The following is a 20,446-nucleotide window of genomic DNA, read 5'->3' on the forward strand; positions in this document are numbered from 1 at the left end:
AATTTAAACCGGACAAATGCAAAGTGATACATTTTAGTAGATCCAATTCAGGTGGGAGCTATAAAATAAATGGCAGAACCATCAGGAGCATAGAGACACAGAGATCTGGGTGTGCAGGTCCACAGATCCTTAAAAGTGGCAGCACAGGTGGAAATGGTGGTAAAGAAAGCATATGACATGCTTGCCTTCATAGGACGGGGTATCGAGTATAAAAGCTTGAAAATTATGTTACAATTATATGGAACGTTGGTTCGGCCACATTTGGAATACTGTGTCCAATTCTGATCACCGCACTACCAGAAGGGCGTGGAGGCTTTGGAGAGAGTACAGAAAAGGTTTACCAGGATGTTCCCTGGTATAGAGGGTATTATCTATGAGGAGAGATTGAATAAACTGGGATTATTCTCCCTTGAGAGACAGAGGCTGAGGGGCGACCTGATAGAAGTTTATAAAATTATTAGGGGTACAGATAAGGTGATCAGTTGGAGGCTTTTTCCCAGGGCGGAATTGACAATTACAAGGAGGCACAAGTTCAAGGTGAGGGGGGAAAGGTTCAGTGGAGATGTGTGGGGTAAGCTTTTTACACAGAGGGTGGGGGTGGCCTGGAATGCACGGCCAAGTGAGGTGATTCAGGCAGAAAAGTTAGCGACCTTTCAGACTTATCTGGATAGGCACATGAACAGACGGGGTAGAGAAGGATACAGGCGGTTGGTCTAGATAGGACACGTGATTGGTGCAGGCTTGGAGGGCCGAAGGGCCTGTGCCCATGCTGTATTGTTCTTTGTACCTTGTATCATGTACTGTGTTATAATTAAACTGGCAGAAAAATGTAACTGAGTATCTAATGCCCCTTTCCTAACTCCCCTTCCTAACTACTGTAAGGATCCTTCCTGTTCATTCCCCTTAGTTCACCTTTCATTCATTTTGACCTTCTTATTTTGATCCATGGATGATTAATAGACATGTCTCCTTCAGGCAAGCAGGATAATAATAATAATCTTTATTGTCACAAGTAGGCTTACATTAACACTGCAATGAAGTTACTGTGAAAAGCTCCTAGTCGCCACACTCCGCCACCTGTTCGGGTACACGGAGGGAGAATTCAGAATGTCCAAATTAGGTAATAGCACATCTTTCGGGACTTGTGGGAGGAAACCGGAGCTCCCGGAGGAAACCCATGTAGATACGGGGAGAACGTGCAGACACCACACAGACAGTGACCCAAGCAGGGAATTGAACAGCGGTCCCTGGCGCTGTGAAGCAACAGTGCTAACCACTGTGCCAGTGTGCCGCCCACATGTGTCTTTAATTCAAGCAGAAGATTCCAGAAATTTAAGAAGAGATCGCCTGCTGGCTTAAACTGCAGACCACAGACTTTCTGGCAGCAGTGAGAGAGATGGGCTGGGACTCGGTGTGCTTGATTGGCTGGGGCCAATGAATTGACCCAAAAGGCTGTACTTTGCCCTGTAACAGGTGGTGATTGGATGTTATGCCAGTGGGGTGGTTCAGAGACCTAAGGAGTTTAAGTTTGACTCCTCACAGCTGAGAGGGAAGATCCACTCTCTTTCCTCTGTGTTTCTCTCCAGCCTGTGGGTGCTGGATATCAGAACCTACAGAGTGACTGAATGAATCTATCTACAGAAATACCACATACAGGCTGCAAACAAGAGACTTTAACTTGCTACTCCCTCTCTGAAAAGGCTGTGACAGCTGTACTTCAGAAGTTGCACGCATGAATGAATCTCCAGAGAAGACCATTCCAGGCTGTAAAAAAAGACTTTAACCTATAAGCTTGCTCTGGAGAAAGGTGCGCTAAGAACCATCACCTGAAACAAAGACTCTTTCTCCTTTGATTATTATCTTTTACCCCTTTCCATCCCTCTATGTTTGTCTGTCTGTGTAGAGGGGTGGGGGGGCAAGTTAAATTGGGGAGTTAGGAATTAGTTAATCGGTTACTAGTTGTATTTGCTGCATAGTTCATTATAGTTCCTGTAATAAATAAACAGGAATTGTGTTTAAACTTACAAACCTGGTGACTGTAATTATCACACAGCCAAGGGCCAAAGAGGTTAGGTATTTTTATCAGAAATATTGATTAATTCACTTGTGTTGTGACTCCAGGACAGGTGGGGCTGGAATTGACTGTGCATTTACCCAGGGTGTCATAACACTACCCCGATCTTTAGACAGACACAGACAAACAACACAGAGGGGAAACGGTGGTGGAAAGAAAATATTAATAAAAGGATAAAGATCTTTGATTCACTGGGTTGACTTCTAGTTGTTTTTTTTTCCTGCAGTTTAGCTTTCATCTTGATATTTCTTCCTTCTAGGCTTGAGATGGTTTTCTCTGACAAGGTTGGCGACATCCTCTGCAGACTTAGCATCATTCCACGTTCACAGCAAATGGTGTGATAGGCATTCACTGCTTTCAGAACAATAAAGCGGTTCTTCCACTTCAGCAAGGATAGAGAAAGAGAGAAAGAGAGAGACCGAGCATTCTTTTCACTTACAAGGTGTAATCACTTCTAACAGGTTCTCTCAGAAAGCATCATGCAGGAACCAATCACTGCCCATTGTCAGGCAGAACACTGTCCCTGGCAAACCCACCAGCTGCCAGTTAATCAATCGATCCGACTCCCTCCAAATGTGTTTCCTAAGATCCACTCAGTGCCGACGAGTCAGGCTAAAAACAAAACCTGGGAACAGAGTGTTCTGACAAGTAAGCTGCTTCAACCTGAGTCTTCTGCTTAAAGGCACATTCCGATTATGGGTCCACGACCCAAAATAATAAACTGACAAAAATAAAATGAAAGTAAACAGGAGGCACCCTTACAAAGCTCAGTCATTGTGTGTTTAAAGTGGGGATCGACAGGTTTCTAAATACCAATGACATAGAGGATTATGGGGATAGTGGCGAAAAGACGTTGAATTGGAGGATCAGTCATGATCAGATTGAATGGCAGAGCAGTCTTGATGGGCTGAATGGCCTACTCCTGTTCCCACCTTTCTGGGAAAGAACACAGACCTGAGGGACACGATGAGAGATAGGTGAGAAGGAGGACATCCATTACACTTGGATGATCTCAGAGCATCGCACCTGATGGAAGAGTCGTTCGCTAGATGAGACTTTCATGAAAGCAAAATGTGCACGTCTGTCCTGCCAGACCCGTTTTCTGGCGTGGTGCCCCCCCCCCCCCCCCCCCACCCCCCGCCGGCAGCGGGATCCTTCGTCCCAGCAGCCAGTCAATGGGGCTTGCCATTGTGGCCACCACCACGCCGTTGGGAATTCCGCGGGCGTCAGTGCGCTGCCGGTGAAGCGGAGGATCCTGCCGACGGAGAATCCAGCCCAATATATTTACACATGTGCAACACCAGTTGTGCTCTCAGAACTTCTTAATTGTTCTCACCCGAAAGCTGCATCTAGGTGCATTTCTGATATCCGCAGCAGAGGTTGTGGAAGCCTGCTGACTACTATGCCCCATTGTCTGCCATGCCCTGGGCAAGTGTTCTCCGGAGGCTTGAGGCCTGGAGGACCCAGCCCTGATTTTGGTCTCCGGCTGCGGGGGAGGTGCACCCTTCTCGGCCTGAGCAGCTGGAGTTGGCAGAGAGCATTTTGAGAAGATAGACAGTCTTGAGGAGTTTTGGGTGGGTTACCCCGGCGTGTCCGGCTGACCCTCCTCCTCTCAGTGGGTGCCACGCGGTCCCACCATAACTCCTAGAGGGGAAGGGACTGCAGGAGGGAGATTGAGATGCACCATTCTCCTCTCTCATAGCCACAGTAATGGAGTGTAGGTCCGAGTGCAGAGTCGGCACAGGCCACCCTTCTAATGGTGACCTTGATATACTCGACAACTCTGCCTGCTGTTCTCCGGTCTGTCTTTGAAGCTCTGACATCTCTCTGGGGACCGATTCCAGAGGTTCGTCAGACTGAGCAGGAGCCAGGCCTCTGAGAGTTGGTGGCCTAGCCTCTGTCACTGCTTCTGCCTGTTGTGGGCCCGAATCTGTGCTCACCTGACAGTGACCCCAAGCCCCTCTAACCTAACTAGATCCTGAGGTGTGTGTATCTCTTTGCCGACGGAGGGTGCAGGTGAACACAGTGACATCTCGACACCCAAAGGTTTCTCAGCATCATCATGTGAGGTGCTCTGTGGGCTGGGGCTGAAGGACTGGCTGGTGCTGTCCCGCCTCCTCTTCTTGCTGCTAGCTGTAAGAGAGAAAAGAGATAATTACTAATTGGCTGGAGAGTCACCTCCATTAAACAGCACTCTAATTTCAGGTGGTGAGCTAATTGCTTATTGGGAGATACCGATCTCACATCTGTACCAGATCAATCTCTGTCCTCATCAGTCAGCTCTCTCATCTGCTCCTCGAAGGTGGTGAGTGGCCTGAGCTTGGACAACCTCCTCCTGTCTGGGATCTCTCCCTGTTACTGTGGGCGACCCTGTCCTGCATAAAGACAAACGGACAGACTGGTGAGGAGAACGGACGTATGATAAGTATGTGGGTCTATGTAAGGGGTGAAGACGCAATGTGTGCAATACGTGACAGGAGATTCAGGTGCTATTGTGAGCGAGAGAGTCAGTGATCCGTTGTGTTGATAGTGTGTGACATCCCTGTGCACTGTAATCCAGAGAATGTGTGATGGCTTTATGGGAGTGTGAGTTGAGAGTGAGGAGAAGGCTGACTTCTCTGTGCGGAGTGGCTGCAATCATTCACCCTTTTCCACCGCTGGAGGGAGGTCTTCTTCTGAGATCTGCAGGCGCTGACCTCCGTGGTGACCTCTGAGCCTGGGTGGTGAGATTGACGGATCTCTGGCTCCCACCATGGGGTAAAGGATTGTCCACCAGTCCTCACCTGCCTGGAGGAGACCCCCCAGGCACTTGGTGCTGAACATTGTTGCAGGGTGCTTGTCTCTTTGCACTTTGCACAGGGCCATCACTCACCACAACAGGTTCTGGGCTCCAGAGAGTGAATGTGTGTGGGTGCAGTTTAAATATGGTGACCGGAACTTTGATGTGATGAGGTAACGGCGGGACAGATCATTCCCAGTGCCCCCCCCCACCACCGCCACCCTTTGCACCCCGCCATGAGATATGACGAGCTGCTCCTTTATGCATAGGTAATGAGCTGACAAGTGGACGATCTGGCGAGCCAACTCAATGGGCGCCATTTCCTGCCTGCCACTGCTCCTGGCTCTGAAGTTGCAAATTCCACCCTGTGGTGGGAGTTGAGGAGAACATCCAAAGAATTTCTACCCCATGATATCATGTTCTCTGGACTATTTGCTAAGTAGGCCTCCAGAGAAAAGTAATATGTTTTCATATTTTGTTACTGTAAGTAGAAACTGATTCTCTTGGTTCATGGCGTACGCTCCAATCTCCGCTAATATGCATGGATGACTGAAACAATACTGCGATCTGGTTTGCTTCTCAACATTTCTTTAACACAAGCTCAAAAATACAGTTGTCATTATTATATCGATGGACTATTTTTGTATTTGAATAAACCTTGTAAATCTTGTTTTTTTTCTTGTCTTACCTTTTTCAAATTCTTCAGCAACTAACTTCTCTGTTTATGTGAAAAGAAAAATTCTCAGTAAAAAACAAATCGTTGCTCATTATGTTTAATTTCTCCTCAGAGTTCAGTGTCCACCAGACCCAAGATCATCACTTTTAGTCACACTTTTTCCCATACCGATGTTTCACTTCCTTACTCTTTATCCTGCCTTCTCTTTTACTGTCATGATTCCTGTCCTTCCACCCCTTTCAGGTACTGAGCCCTCCGAAATTCTTACCCCAACCCTTTATGACCCCCCTCAATCTTCCTCATCTCCTGCTGCAATCCCAGGCTTGGCTCCCTCTTCGATCGGCTTTCCAATGTCTTCTGAAAGACTAATGGCGCTACTAATCACTGCCTCCTTACAAGCAGCAAGCACTTGCTATTCCTTTGCCAAACATTCTCCCTCACTGATCCACAGCAGCAGCAAGTGTGTGTCGTCTACAAGATGTCGTGCAAGTACTCACCAAGGTGAGCTCCCTGGGCAGCACCTTGCAAATCCACACCTGCTACCGCCTGGACAGACAAGGGAACCCCACCACCTGCAGACTTTCTTCCACGCCACACACCACCCTGACTTGGAAATATATCACCGTTCCTGCACTGTCACCGTCCTGGTCAAGACCTACACCATGGGGACCGCAGTAGTTCAAGAAAGCAGCTCCCCACCACCTTCTCAGAGTAATTAGGGATGGGCAATAAATGCGGGACAAGCCAGTGATGCTCATTTCCCGTAAGTTAATTTGGAAAAATTTGGGGCTAATCTTGCCAATGTTCTTCTTACCATCAGCAACTCCCAATATCCCCAAACTGTTCTTTCGCCAAACTTTCTGTCTATGTGCCCAGTTGGGGTTATCTTCCCAATGCCCTTCCTAACCAACTCAATGGTTCTAGTGTTGACACTGTGAATTCTGGGAGTGGATCAGCCATCATCACCTATTTCCCTATCTGCCTCCATATTGAGAACAGCGCTCTTGGAATCATCCGTGAGATTATTGCGGAAGATTACATCGACACCATGGTCATGACAGCAAATTAACTGAGGCGTGCTGACCTTCGTCCTAAATAAAGCCTCTCTGCCTGGTTATACTGTCTGCTCCTTGTCCACACAGACCACCGAAGGTCTGATCATCAAATCACACCTTGCTCTGTACCCCTCTGTTTCTTTTCCTGTGGGAATCAAACCTTATCCCTCGCATCACTCACTTAAAATCCCCGTTCTCTATCACCTACACGTGTGGCATGAACATTTTTCTCAGTGAAATAACTTCACTGCTTTCTTCCTTCAGTCTGTGCACTCTGGGGTTCCTCGTCCCTGGTGAATATTAAAGGGGTTGCATGGGGTTAAATCCATAGAATCCCTACCGTGCAGAGGAAGGCCATTCAGCCCATTGAGTCTGCACTGACCCTCTGAAAGAACGACCTAGGCCCACTCCTCCACCCGATTCCCCGAACCTCACGTAACCTGGACACCTTTGGACAAGGGGAGGAAATAAGAGTAACCGGAGGAAACCCACGCAGACACAGTGAGAAGCTGCAAACTCCACCCAGTCACCGAAGGCCGGAATCAAACTCCAGTCTTTGGCACTGTGAGGTAGCAGTGCTAAGAACCAATGTACCACCATGCATGCTGCCCACATCTTTGAAGTTGGTAGTACAGGCTGAATATCCCATATCCGAAATTCGAAAAGCTCTGCAATCCGCACTTTTTCAGTGTCGGCTGTTCCTCGCACTGTGTCCCGGAGGGTTTGATGCAGTCCCGGGCAATCGATTACCCTGCCAGATTTCTCACTCTCCCAAATAGGTACCTGTTCTTACAATACTTAGCAACGGCACATCACACCTTGCATGTAAATCATAAAGCTTCAGCCTCATGCATCCTGATGATAAGGTCGCATTTACCTGCAACATTCATAACCTTTTGGTGTCAACAATACCCCACATTCCTGGAAACATTTGAACTATTTTATTCCCGACATCCCTCAGTAGCCCTCAAATCAGGCTTTTGATTTTCTAAAGCTTACCCATTTCAAGAAACTCTTCTTCTTCCCGTGCTAGCCTGGCTGTTGACAGGGAACACAAAGCAAATATTATTGCACAAAATAAAAGGTGCTGTGCAACGTGCATTATTTTCATTAAAACTTTACTCCCAGATCAAAAACGGATGAAAGAAAAAAAAATGAGAAAAAGAAAGTGTCAATTTTGTTCTGACGCAAAGTGGAATTGACATCAGCACAAGAGGCGATAGCAAATCAACGGCCCACTTAGATTTTCTTTTACTGTTGAAGTCTAAGGGAATGTGTAATCAAGGCGCATCAAGAGATTTTTGAACTCTGAGGGGATCAAGCGGACCTGGAGATCAGACAGGAAGGTAGAAGCGAGCTCAACAGTTTACTCCTGTTTTTTTTGTACTCAAGCAAATTTACGCAGGGTATAAGGCAGGCCGCAGATTGATTTACCACTGCTTGTTTTCTCCCAATATTGAAGACTAACCATCACTCCTGGAGACGCTCAATAGGGTAGGCCGTCCACCAGGTGAGCATTTGGGACTGCAGAAATTGCGTGATTGAAATCCAGCACAGCCTGAGAGCTACTGTGGCTCACAAGAAAAAAACCCACAATGTAGGAATTCAATTTGTCGTCACATTAGCGTCATATGGACCTAGGTCTAATATTTCCAAAATGTTTTGGTATTGTTTAAATGTAGCTTGTGGGACATGTAGCTTTTGTTAAGAAGAAGAAGGGCAGAAGACGTTAACACCTGTTTACTGCCTCAATTCCAATTCCCTCGAACCCTTGGTTCTCTCCGTGATCCACCTAAGGAGGAGAGGGTGAACACAACAAAGAGGAATGGAGCATCTGATCTTGCTTAAGGAGGACAAACACTGCAGCATATCACCGCCTATAGAGTAAACAGGCAGTACAGATCATGTAAGGGCTTTAGTGTAGAGATTAGTAGAAGCAGACGAAGCTTCATTGAGCTTGATCACCACATTCATCCTTTATCGCACAATCTAGTTTCAGACAGATGGGGGAATCCCCATAATATCACTAAGGGTGAATTTGCCAAGTGACTGACGAACAGGAGAACAAAGGCTAGAGATGCACAATTTCTCTGTTTCTTATGATACAAGCAGCTCTGGAATATACAGCGCAGAAGGAGGCCATTCAGCCCATCGAGTCTGCACCGACTCCCTTGGAGCCCTCACTTCCATCCTATCCCCGTAACCCAATAACCCCTCCTAACCTTTTTGGACACTAAAGGCAATTTATCATGGCCAATCCACCTAACCTGCACGTCTTTGGACTGTGGGAGGAAACCGGAGCACCCGGAGGAAAACCACGCAGACATGGGGAGAACGTGCAGACTCCGCACAGGTAGTGACCCAGTGGGGAATCGAACCTGGGAACCAGGCGCTGTGAAGCCATAGTGCTAGCCACTTGAACTACCGTGCTGCCCTTGAATGCTCAGGTTATCATTGGAACACCTATTAGAATGTCCCATGGAACTGCAGAAAATGGTTCATATCTTTAGGTGAAAATGTTAGTTGCAATACAATTAATTCTGTAGGTCAGAAACTAGCCCGAATCGAGTTAGTAAAAAGAAAACGTAGTTTATTGCAAAGCAATTACTTTTACAATCTGCAGCAGATCGCAGCCACATCTGTCCTGGCTGACTTTACACAGACCTTAATCATGAGTGATCTCGGGCTCCCAGCCCCCTGAGCAGGAGAGCTTGGATATGGCGAGACTCACGGGGACACTGATCACTCAAACCCCATAGGTCTTGTGCGGGTTATAACAGTAACATAAAACCTTTCAACACATGAAAATATATCATAATGAGACACAATTTCTTTTTACTAGATGTTGAATAAGTGTGAAATAACATCATTTTTAAACTTACCTTCTTCTGCAGTTTGTTCTGCGGTAGTAACTCCTGCAGCTATGGATGAAACAATAAAAATATTCAGTACAAACGTATACTACTGTTTACCAGAATCATGGACTTTACTGCAGAGAGGAAGCTATTCAGCCAGCAACAGCAGGAATCTCGTTTCAATATAGAATCCCGACAGTGCAGAAGGAGGCCATTCGGCCCAGTGAGGCCCTACAGCGGCCCTCCAGAAGAATACCCTACCTAGGCCCAATCCCCCACCTTGTTCACGTAACCCCACTAGGGGCAATTTATCATTGCCAATCCACCTAACCTGCACATCTTTGGACTGTGGGAGGAAACGGAGCACCCGGAGGAAACCCACGCAGACACGGGGAGAACGTGCAAATAGCACACAGTTTAATAAATCTAACTGTCATTAAAGAGGGTCCCAGCCATATGTTCCCCGCCCCCCACCCCCCGTCATTGCAACCTTACCCACCCAGCACCCCTATTTCTCACCCTCCCAGTGCGATTCGGTACGAATTAAGTAATGGCATGATGGGAAAACTGGTCAATGGGAAGACTGGTCAAAAGGTTTGATACAATATAAGAAAGGCTGAAACTACTCATTCCAGCTCCCCAGGCCCAGGTAAAGAATGCTGCCCTAACCATTTCAGACTAGTCTGGCCGTAGGCCAACTCTGCATAACTTGAAGTCTGAAAAGATCAGCGAAGGTCGAGCCATTCCAAAACACCGGACCTCGGCAACTCCTGATAAAACAAACTCGTCATAACCCAGGGCCGTAGGAATTTAAAACAAAGATAAGTTCAGGAAGAAACAAGTCTATTCTGACCGTTCAACGTTCCCTCCGAGGACTAAATAATGGTCTGAGTGATATGACCAAACATGGTCTGGTCTTTGCTCCCGTTTGTATTTCCGATCAAACTCCTGACCATACTGTTGTCACATAATCTTGATAAAGTTAATGTATAAATATTGAGCTAATTCTCCGCGAAAGCGCGGAACTTGTGAAAGACTGAGCAGTTTTGTTGACTGCCCTCTTACTTCAATTTTCAGCCATTACTGCATGCAGTTGTTTTCGACAATAAAGCTTGTTATTCTGTCTTAATTTTTCTACCACAGAAGCGAAAATGTTGACTTTGACACCAGGGTATGTGCCACATCACTCCAGGGTGCTGGGACTGGGTCAGCACTGTCAGCCAGCAAGGGGGGGGGTTGATGATCCCACAGAGAGCTGGGCGCTTGTACTTCTTAATCTATGCCATAGTCTGTCCCCTGCCTGTCTGCTGAGCGCTTGCCCACACCATCACCTGCACGTGGTGATGCATTGCAGAAGAAAGTAACAGAGGCATTCTACTGGTTGTGCACAAGTGTGTTTAATACAGGACCCCGCTCTCCCAAAGGTGCCACCTCTCCCACTCCCCCAACCCCCACCTTCCCACCGCCCCTCACCCCCCTACCTACCCCGTCCACCCCTCCCCCATTGCCCTCAATGATCTTCGACATGCCAGGCCCTCCTAGCTCTACCTTTATGTCTTGATGTTTCCCCAGGATGCACATCTGAAGTGGAGGCAGCCAGCTGCTTATTTTGTCCCTTGGCCTTCGATACACCTGGCGGGCGCCCTTTGAGGGCTCTGGGCCTGAGGGCCCCGGCTCAGCGGTCAGCGGTACATGCACAGCCATGCCACCCTGTCCCGTGTGCCGACCCTGAGCCTCATCAGAGGGGTGGAACTCGGGGAGCTGGTGTCCACTGTCACTGCCCCATGGGACGAGTCCACGTAGGCACCGAGCGCCCCTTCCTCCTGGTTGGTGCCCATAGCGCCCTGGGGTCCACCTTGTGACAGAGGGGCAGCTGTTTGGAGCCCCGGCTGCCTCTGCATCATCTGGCTTTGCCAGCCCTGGTGGGTACCCATGGTCTGCACCATCGAGTCAACGACCTCAGCGGAGTTCCTCAGTGACTGGGACAAGCTCTGTAGCGCCTTGGCAATGCCTACCTGCGACTGGGACAAGTTCCGCTGTGCCTCGGCAATGCCTGTCTAAGAACAGGACATGTCGCGCAGAACCTCATCAAGGTCAGCCTGGTACTGGGTGACATCCCCCAATGAGGCAGACATTCCATCAAGACCCTTGGCAATGGCAGTCACCGACTGCGCAACGCCTTGGACACCTTCACTAATGGTGCCGACCTGCACCAGGGTCTCGATTGTGGTCGCCACCTTAGCAGTGTTGGCCTCGATGCCATTTATTGCTGGCGCCATATCCTGCCCAGTGATGTGTTAGGCAGGTTGGTTCGATGTGGACTGCACTCGATGCAGGGAAACTAGAAACAGACTAACACTGGAGAAGATCCAACACTGTTTTATTCAACTATAGAACTGCTATATATATTTAGCTGAGGGTCGACACTATACTGATCTGACTGGTGACCTTGTAGTAGCCTGACCTGACCTACTAGCTACCGCATGGTGTTTGCATTTGCTGGCTCGTGACTCTGACTGTCTCAGTGGCTGGGTCCCGAGAGAGCGGGAAACCTAGTGCCCTCTGGCTTTATAGTGGTGGTGTCCTATCTGGTGATTGGCTGCACTGTGCTGTGTGCTTACTGGTCATCCTGTGTGTCAATCACTGCCTGTCTGCATCTCATTATATACATGAGTGGATATTATGGCACCTCCCCCCCTTTTTTTAGTAAATGCTAAGGTATATATGCATATATATATATATTACATGGGAAGGTGTCAATAGTGCAGCTGGCAAACAAAACAATATTTACAAAGGTTAAATCGATGAATTCAGTCACAAAATGTACAAAGGTTCAGTCTACAGATTCAGTCTTTGTGGTGGGCGATGAATTCTTGTCGATCGCCGCAGAGGTGGATCAGGAGCCGCCTGCACATGGATAGGTGGGATCGCTGCCATCGCGGTGGTCGCGTGGGCCAGCAGGATTGCTGGTAGATCGGTGGCCTCGTGGCAGGGTACGTCCGGAGGAAGCATTATAGGTGGCGGAGCACTGCGGTCAGGTAGTGGGCGTGGAACCCTTCGCAATGCCCTTCTGTTGCCATGCAGGCAAGGAAAGATCTTGGGGCCACTTGTTTGATCACAACAGCTATGGCTGACCAGCCACCCTCAGGCAACTGGACACGAACATGATCAGTTGGGGCCAGCGCGGGTAGATCCGTGGCATCTGCATCATTGGCTGGGTCATTGAGATCCAAAAAGAAGAGGTGTTGGGTGTCTTAAAAAATATTAAGGTAGATAAGTCCCGAGGGCCTGATGGGATCTACCCCAGAATACTGAAGGAGGCTGGAGAGGAAATTGCTGAGGCCTTGACAGAAATCTTTGGATCCTCGCTGTCTTCAGGGGATGTCCCGGAGGACTGGAGAATAGCCAATGTTGTTCCTCTGTTTAAGAAGGGTAGCAAGGATAATCCAGGGAACTACAGGCCGGTGAGCCTTACTTCAGTGGTAGGGAAATTACTGGAGAGAATTCTTCGAGACAGGATCTACTCCCATTTGGAAGCAAATGGACGTATTAGTGAGAGGCAGCACGGTTTTGTGAAGGGGAGGTTGTGTCTCACTAACTTGATAGAGTTTTTCGAGGAGGTCACTAAGATGATTGATGCAGGTCGGGCAGTGGATGTTGTCTATATGGACTTCAGTAAGGCCTTTGACAAGGTACCTCATGGTAGACTAGTACAAAAGGTGAAGTCACACGGGATCAGGGGTGAGCTGGCAAGGTGGATACAGAACTGGCTAGGCCATAGAAGGCAGAGAGTAGCAATGGAAGGATGCTTTTCTCATTGGAGGGCTGTGACCAGTGGTGTTCCACAGGGATCAGTGCTGGGACCTTTGCTCTTTGTAGTATATATAAATGATTTGGAGGAAAATGTAACTGGTCTGATTAGTAAGTTTGCAGACGACACAAAGGTTGGTGGAATTGCGGATAGCGATGAGGACTGTCGGAGGATACAGCAGGATTTAGATTGTTTGGAGACTTGGGCGGAGAGATGGCAGCTGGAGTTTAATCCGGACAAATGTGAGGTAATGCATTTTGGAAGGTCTAATGCAGGTAGGGAATATATAGTGAATGGTAGAACCCTCAAGAGTATTGAAAGTCAAAGAGATCTAGGAGTACAGGTCCACAGGTCATTGAAAGGGGCAACACAGGTGGAGAAGGTAGTCAAGAAGGCATACGGCATGCTTGCCTCCATTGGCCGGGGCATTGAGTATAAGAATTGGCAAGTCATGTTGCAGCTGTATAGAACCTTAGTTAGGCCACACTTGGAGTATAGTGTTCAATTCTGGTCGCCACACTACCAGAAGGATGTGGAGGCTTTAGAGAGGGTGCAGAAGAGATTTACCAGAATGTTGCCTGGTATGGAGGGCATTAGCTATGAGGAGCGGTTGAATAAACTCGGTTTGTTCTCACTGGAACGAAGGAGGTTGAGGGGAGACCTGATAGAGGTATACAAAATTATGAGGGGCATAGACAGAGTGGATAGTCAGAGGCTTTTCCCCAGGGTAGAGGGGTCAATTACTAGGGGGCATAGGTTTAAGGTGAGAGGGGCAAGGTTTAGAGTAGATGTACGAGGCAAGTTTTTTACGCAGAGGGTAGTGGGTGCCTGGAACTCGCTACCGGAGGAGGTGGTGGAAGCAGGGACGATAGTGACATTTAAGGGGCATCTTGACAAATATATGAATAGGATGGGAATAGAGGGATACGGACCCAGGAAGTGTAGAAGATTGTAGTTTAGTCGGGCAGCATGGTCGGCACGGGCTTGGAGGGCCGAAGAGCCTGTTCCTGTGCTGTACATTTCTTTGTTCTTTGTTCTTTGTTCATTGGCCTTCTGTTGGGCCTGTGACTGCTGCATTTTATGTAAGACCGTGAGGTGGTCGAGGTCTGGAACGTGGATGGCTGAAACTGTGGTCCTCAGAGTGCGATTCTGCGCTGGAGACAACCCAGTGGGCAGTGGGGTTGCCCTGTATGCCAGCATCGGCAGGTTGAAGTCAGAGCCTGAGTTTGCAGCTTTGCACAGCAACCGCTTTACAATATGGAGCCCTTTCTCGGCCTTCCCGTTTGATTGCGGGTAGTGGGGACTGGCGGTTACGTGATGGAAGTTGTAGGACTGTGCAAAATCAGACCATTCCTGGCTGCAAAAGCATGGACCGTTGTCGCTCATTACCATGAGCGGTATCCTGTGCCTGGCGAACGTTTCTTTACAGGCTTTGATGACCGCCTTCGACGGGAGGTCGGACAGTTTCACCACTTCTGGGTAACTGGAGAAGTAGTCAACCAGGAGTCCATAGTCACGCCCCTTGGCGTGGAAAAGGTCTGCAGCTACTTTGGACCATGGAGAGGTTATGATCTCGCGTTGTTGCAGTGTTTCCTTGGGTTGAGCCGGTTGAAACTTCTGACAGGTGGGGCAGTTGAGGACCGTGTTGGCAATGTCCTGGCTAATGCCCGGCCAGTAAACCGCCTCCCGAGCTCTGCGTCAGCATTTCTCAACCCCAAGGTGACCCGCATGGAGTTGGCCCAGCACCATAGCCTGCATGCTCTGAGTAATTACGATCCTGTCGAGTTTCAGAAGGATTCCCTCCACCACCGTCAGGTCGTCTTTTACATTCAAGAATCGGGGACATTATCCCTTCTGCCAGCCATGGGTAAGGTGCTGCATCACGCGCTGCGGTAAAGGATCCTTGGCCAGTTCCTCACGAATTTGGACCACCCGTTCGTCAGAGGCTGGGAGGTTTGTGGTACACAATTGCACTTGCGCGTCTATGTGGCAGATGAAGTCACCTTGTTCACACGGTGTGGTGATGGACCGGGATAGGGCATCTGCAATGATGAACTCTTTGCCTGGCGTGTAGACAAGTTTGAAGTCATCGCGGTGGTGTCGAAGAAGAATTTGCTGTAACCGAGGTGTCATGTCATTTAAATCCTTCTGGATTATGTGGACTAGAGGCCTGTGGTCCGTTTCCACCGTGGATTTCGGCAGGCCGTAAACGTAGTCACGAAACTTAACTATTCCTGTCAGGAGACCCAGACACTCCTTTTCGATCTGGGCATATCGTTGCTCAGTGGGCGTCATGGCCCTGAAGGCATACGCCACTGGAGCCCAGGACGAGGAGTCATCTCGCTGGAGGAGCACCGCCCCAATGCCGTCCTGGCTTGCATCAGTTGATATCTTGGTTTCCTTGGTTGGGTCGAGGAACACTAGAACTGGGGCTGTGGTGAGCTTTGCCTTCAGCTCACGCCATTCCTCTTCATGTGTGGGCAGCCACTGGAATTCCGTTGACTTCTTGACGAGATGGCGGAGGGCCGTGGTGTGGGACGCCATATTGGGAATGAATTTCCCGAGAAAGTTGATCATCCCGAGGAAGCGGAGGACCGCCTTCTTGTCCTCTGGTGTCTTCATGGTGTTGATCGCCAAGGCCTTGTCGGCGTCTGGCCGCATGCCCTGCTGCGAGATGTGGGCACCTAGAAACTTAATATCCGATTGACCAAATGAGCACTTGGCCCTGTTGAGCTGGAGACCATGTTCATGAATTGCTGGAAGACCTGCTTGAGGCGAGCGATGTGTTCCTGGGGTGTTGTGGACCAGATAATCACGTCGTCCACGTATACTCGCACCCCCTCTATGCCCTCCATCATCTGCTCCATGATGCGGTGAAACACTTCGGAGGCAGATATGACACCAAAAGGTATCCTGTTGTAGCAGTTGCGACCAAACGGGGTGTTGAACGTGCACAGCTTGCGACTGGATGCGTCCAGCTGTATTTGCCCAAAACCCCGGGAGGTGTCCAGCCTAGTGAAGAATTTGGCATGGACCATCTCACTGGTCAACTCTTCACGTTTCGGGATCGGGTAATGCTCCCGCATGATGTTGCGGTTTAGATCCTTAGGATCAATGCAAATGCGAAGCTCCCCTGATGTCTTCTTTATGCAGACCATGGAGCTGACCCAGTCTGTTGGCTCTGTGACCTTCGATATGATGCCCTGGTCTTGGAGGTCCTGTAATTGCTTCTTCAGATGATCCTTGAGGGGCGCCGGCACCCGGCGAGGTGCATGAATTACAGGGGTGGCGTTCGGCTTGAGCAGGATTTTATATCCGTACGGGAGCGTGCCCATTCCATCGAAGATGCTGTGGTACTGCGTGATAATGTTGTATATGTCGGCTTGCAAGTTTCCATCAGGTGAGGCCGTCGCCGGTGATGATGACATGGTGTGGACTCGCTGAGCCAGGTTCAGGAGCTTGCAGGCTCGAGCACCGAGCAGGGATGCCCTGTCAGGCCTGACGATTTCAAACTGTAATGTTGCCTTGGTCGCCTTATTGGATACCCCCAGTTGACACAAGCCACTGGCAGCTATGGCACTGCCATTGTAGTCAAGGAGCTGGCAGGCTGGTGGAAGAATGCTTGGTCTGGCGCGGATGGTGTCGAGGTCGGATTGTGAGATGAGGTTCGCTGATGCGTCGGTGTCCAGTTTAAATCGGATGCGAGCCTTGTTAATTATAAGGACAGCACACCACTCGTCGTCGGGATCCACACTGAGGATCGAGAGGCGTTTCGCCGTTGTGGTGGAAGGCAGCGCATATGTAGTTATGATGCCGACCCAGTATGGGGACTTAAGGCACTCAGCATCAGGGTCTGTTGGGCTGTTGGGATCGTAATCTGGCATGCCTTGTTGTATTGAGCGGACACTTCTGCGCTGCAGCTGGGATCGCTGGCTGCTGAGCGGTGGAGCAGATCTACAAAGGGTTGCGTAGTGGCCAAGCTTGCCACACTGGAGACACCGGCATCCTTTTGCCGGACATTGCCGCTTTAAGTGGGCGGAGCCCCAATTCAGACACATCATGACGCTGACATCAGCGCGTTCTGTGCGCCATCGCGCATGCGCAGTGTGGTCGGTCGATGTACACACCTACGCAGTCGGATTGTCGGGCTCGTCGTCCACTCGGTCGTGGCGCACATGCGCAGGGACCCAGGAAAAGCGTGCGAAACGGCCACTCTCCTCGATGCTCAGGCCCTGCATTTGTGCCATGACCTGCACCCGTTCCGCCTCGTGGGAGGCCAGCTTTGCAGTTTCTGCCGCCCTGATGTGGGAGTAACGATTCTTAGCAAGCTCATGGACAACGCACGTCTCAATAGCGACAGAGAGGGTCAACTGTTTGATTTTCAGGAGTTGCTGCCGAAGGGAGTCAGAGTGGACCCCGGAAACGATCTGATCCCGGATCATGGAATCAGCCGTCGAGTCATAGTTACATGACTGCGCTAGGATGCGGAGATGGGTCAAGAAGGACTGAAAAGATTCATCCTTACCCTGAAGCCTCTGCTGGAAGATGTAACGTTCAAAGCTCTCATTCACCTCAATGTCGCTGTGGCTGTCGAACTTCAGCAGGACTGTTTTGAATTTTGTTTTGTCTTCGCCGTCAGTGAACGTAAGGGAGTTGTAGATGTGGATGGCGTAGTCCCCCGCGGTGGAGAGAAATAGCGCGATCTTCCTGGCATCCGATGCTGCTTCGAGGTCGGAGGCCTCGATGTACCAGAGGAACTTTTGCTTGAAGATTTTCCAATTGGTGCCGAGGTTGCCGGAGATGCGGAGCTGCGGAGGAGGCTGGATGTTTTCCATTTCACCGGATGGCTGCTTGCTGGTCAATGCTGATTCACTCGAGGTAGGTCCGTCAAGATCAGTATCACTCTGGTACCATGATGTGTTAGGCAGGTTGGTTCGGTGTGGACTGCACTCGATGCAGGGAAACTAGAAACAGACTAACACTGGAGAAGATCCAACACTCTTTTATTCAACTATAGAACTGCTATATATATTTAACTGTGGGTTGACACTATACTGAACTGACTGGAGACCTTGTAGTAGCCTGACCAGACTTACTAGCCACCGCATGGTGTTTGCACTGTGCTAGCTCGTGGACTCTGACTGTCTCAGTGGCTGGGTCCCGAGAGAGCGGGAAAGCTAGTGCCCTCTGGCTTTATAGCTGTAGTGTCCTGTCTGGTGATTGGCTGCACTGTGCTGTGTGCTTACTGGTCATCCTGTGTGTCAATCACTGCCTGTCTGCGTCTCATTATATACATGCATGGCTATTATGACACCCGGTACCTCTGCAATTCCTCCAATCGGTTATGGATCTGCTGGAGTGACGCTGATATCGCCCTCTGAATGTCCCGGCTACTCCCTATCATCTCCATCAGCTCCGGGTAACCCACTTCCTGAGGCTCAGCATCAGGCTGGGACCCAGCTGGGTCCTGAGATGCAGTAGCCCTCCGACTGCTGTCTTGCCTGGGGGGTTCCTGCCTCCACCTGATGTGCATCAGCAGCAGTGTGGTGTTCGACAAATTGTGCCCCAGAAGCCTGTCCACTAACATGTCCCACCGAGGTGTGTGTAACTGTGCTGGTGGAGGGTGAGGGTGACAGCTGTGCAGAAACTATAACCGTTGCGTCCTCAGAGCTCTCCACCGAGGTGTTCTCCTCGGAGTCGGGAGTGGGAGCCGCCCGGGATGGGCCAGCGTCGTCGGCTGCTGGAACTCCAGGAGAATGGACATGTGGTCAGTGGGAGGGATGGGTCAGTCAGTTAGGCAATCACTACTCACGTTTGACAGGTCCTGCGGGTGGAGCCTGGTGATTCCCCACCGCTGCGGCGTCTGCCAGCCTCCGCACTGGTGACCACCCGGGCCTCGGCCACCCCGGCCACCTCCAGGGCCCGCTCCTCAAAGGAGGAGGATTCTGAAGTCCGCCACCCCACCGCCAGTCTAGGCCCTATCCCGGCAATTGTGGGAGAGCTTTTCCTGTGGAGACACAGAGTGGGCATCGTTACCACACATGTGGTTCACAGTTGTGGGGGGAGGGTGGTGAAGGGAGGGTTGGTGTGGGGGTGTTGAATGGGGGGGTGGAGGAAGGGATGAAGGGGAGGGTGTGGAGGGAGGGTTGGGGGGGCGCCTGGGGGTTTGCCGGGGGGGGGGGCGGGTGGTCTCTAGGGAGTTGTTGGTGTCTCCTCTCTCGTGCTACCCAGTGTAGGTTGTTGACCTTCTTCTGGCACTGGAGGCAGTCCTCCTGGTCACAGTCCCCGAGCTGACTGCTGCCGCCATCTTGGCCCAGGCAGCACTGGCTGCCTTGTGGCTCATCCTCTGGGACTGCCGGGAGAACAGGACATCCCTCCTGGCCTCCACCATGTTCAGGACCCTCCCCAGGTCAGCGTCCCAAATCTTGGAGCTGGTCTCCACCGTGCCATTGTTGTGAGCTGGCTGCAGTTGGCTGAGCAAGGGCAGCTTAAGTGCTGCTCGGCCTTGTTGGGGGGGGGTGGGCACATGTTTGTCGGGGGAGGGGGGGCCCCAAGTGACCCTGCCACAAGGTATAGGGTGGAGGTCGGGGTGGGGGAGAATATTTTTACCTTTACAGGGCACCCTGATCTCTATGCAGCCAGCTTTACCGGCTCGATCATACCTTGCCCATCAGAATGACAGCGAAAACCTCATCCGCAGATTCTTTTCGCATGTGTGCTCTAACATCTGGAGGGAAAACACGTCTGTGCAGCTGGAGAGTTACATTCCGGTTTTCTCCCCTTAACCAGTGCGCTGTTCACCGAGGGGAAGATTTCACCTTCCGTCACATGGCAGGTGGGAATGTGGAATGTTTCCCAATGTAGAGGTTGGCGGGAAAATACTGCATATCTTTCATCCCAACCTGATTAATTATACGACCGGGTGTTTGCGCCGTATTCCGTGGCGGCGCAGGCCTGATGGCACATGGCTCACCATCATATCTGGGCGCCATGTTGAAAGGTGCTCAGCATCGTTAACTTACTATTGAAGAAAGAAGACAGACCTTCTGAAAATGAACATGGTGCTCCGTGAACACTCTGAGGACGGAAAAATAGACCTCCTGAGAAAGAAGGACTTCCAAGAGCATTCTGAGTCCCGAAGGTGAACCGCCTCGATGACACTGCATCTAGAAGGTCCACCTTTGGATGCTCCTCCC

At 50.2% G+C, this 20,446-nt stretch overlaps 1 protein-coding gene across 6 annotated transcripts in view; it reads right to left on the reverse strand.

The window, feature by feature from the left end:
* Nucleotides 1-20,446, reverse strand: part of LOC140424705 (uncharacterized) — a 429,538-nt gene that overhangs the window by 294,275 nt on the left and 114,817 nt on the right. For all 6 annotated transcript variants that reach the window (XM_072508006.1, XM_072508009.1, XM_072508004.1 and 3 more), the window contains exons 17-19: nt 9,467-9,505; nt 7,584-7,622; nt 5,542-5,571 (exon numbers count right to left, since the gene is read on the reverse strand). In XM_072508006.1, coding sequence (XP_072364107.1) covers nt 5,542-5,571; nt 7,584-7,622; nt 9,467-9,505 — 108 coding nt within the window. The remainder of the gene's footprint in view (nt 1-5,541; nt 5,572-7,583; nt 7,623-9,466; nt 9,506-20,446) is intronic.

Source organism: Scyliorhinus torazame, chromosome 6 (genome assembly GCF_047496885.1).
Source record: "Scyliorhinus torazame isolate Kashiwa2021f chromosome 6, sScyTor2.1, whole genome shotgun sequence".
Classification (NCBI taxonomy): Eukaryota; Metazoa; Chordata; class Chondrichthyes; order Carcharhiniformes; family Scyliorhinidae; genus Scyliorhinus; species Scyliorhinus torazame.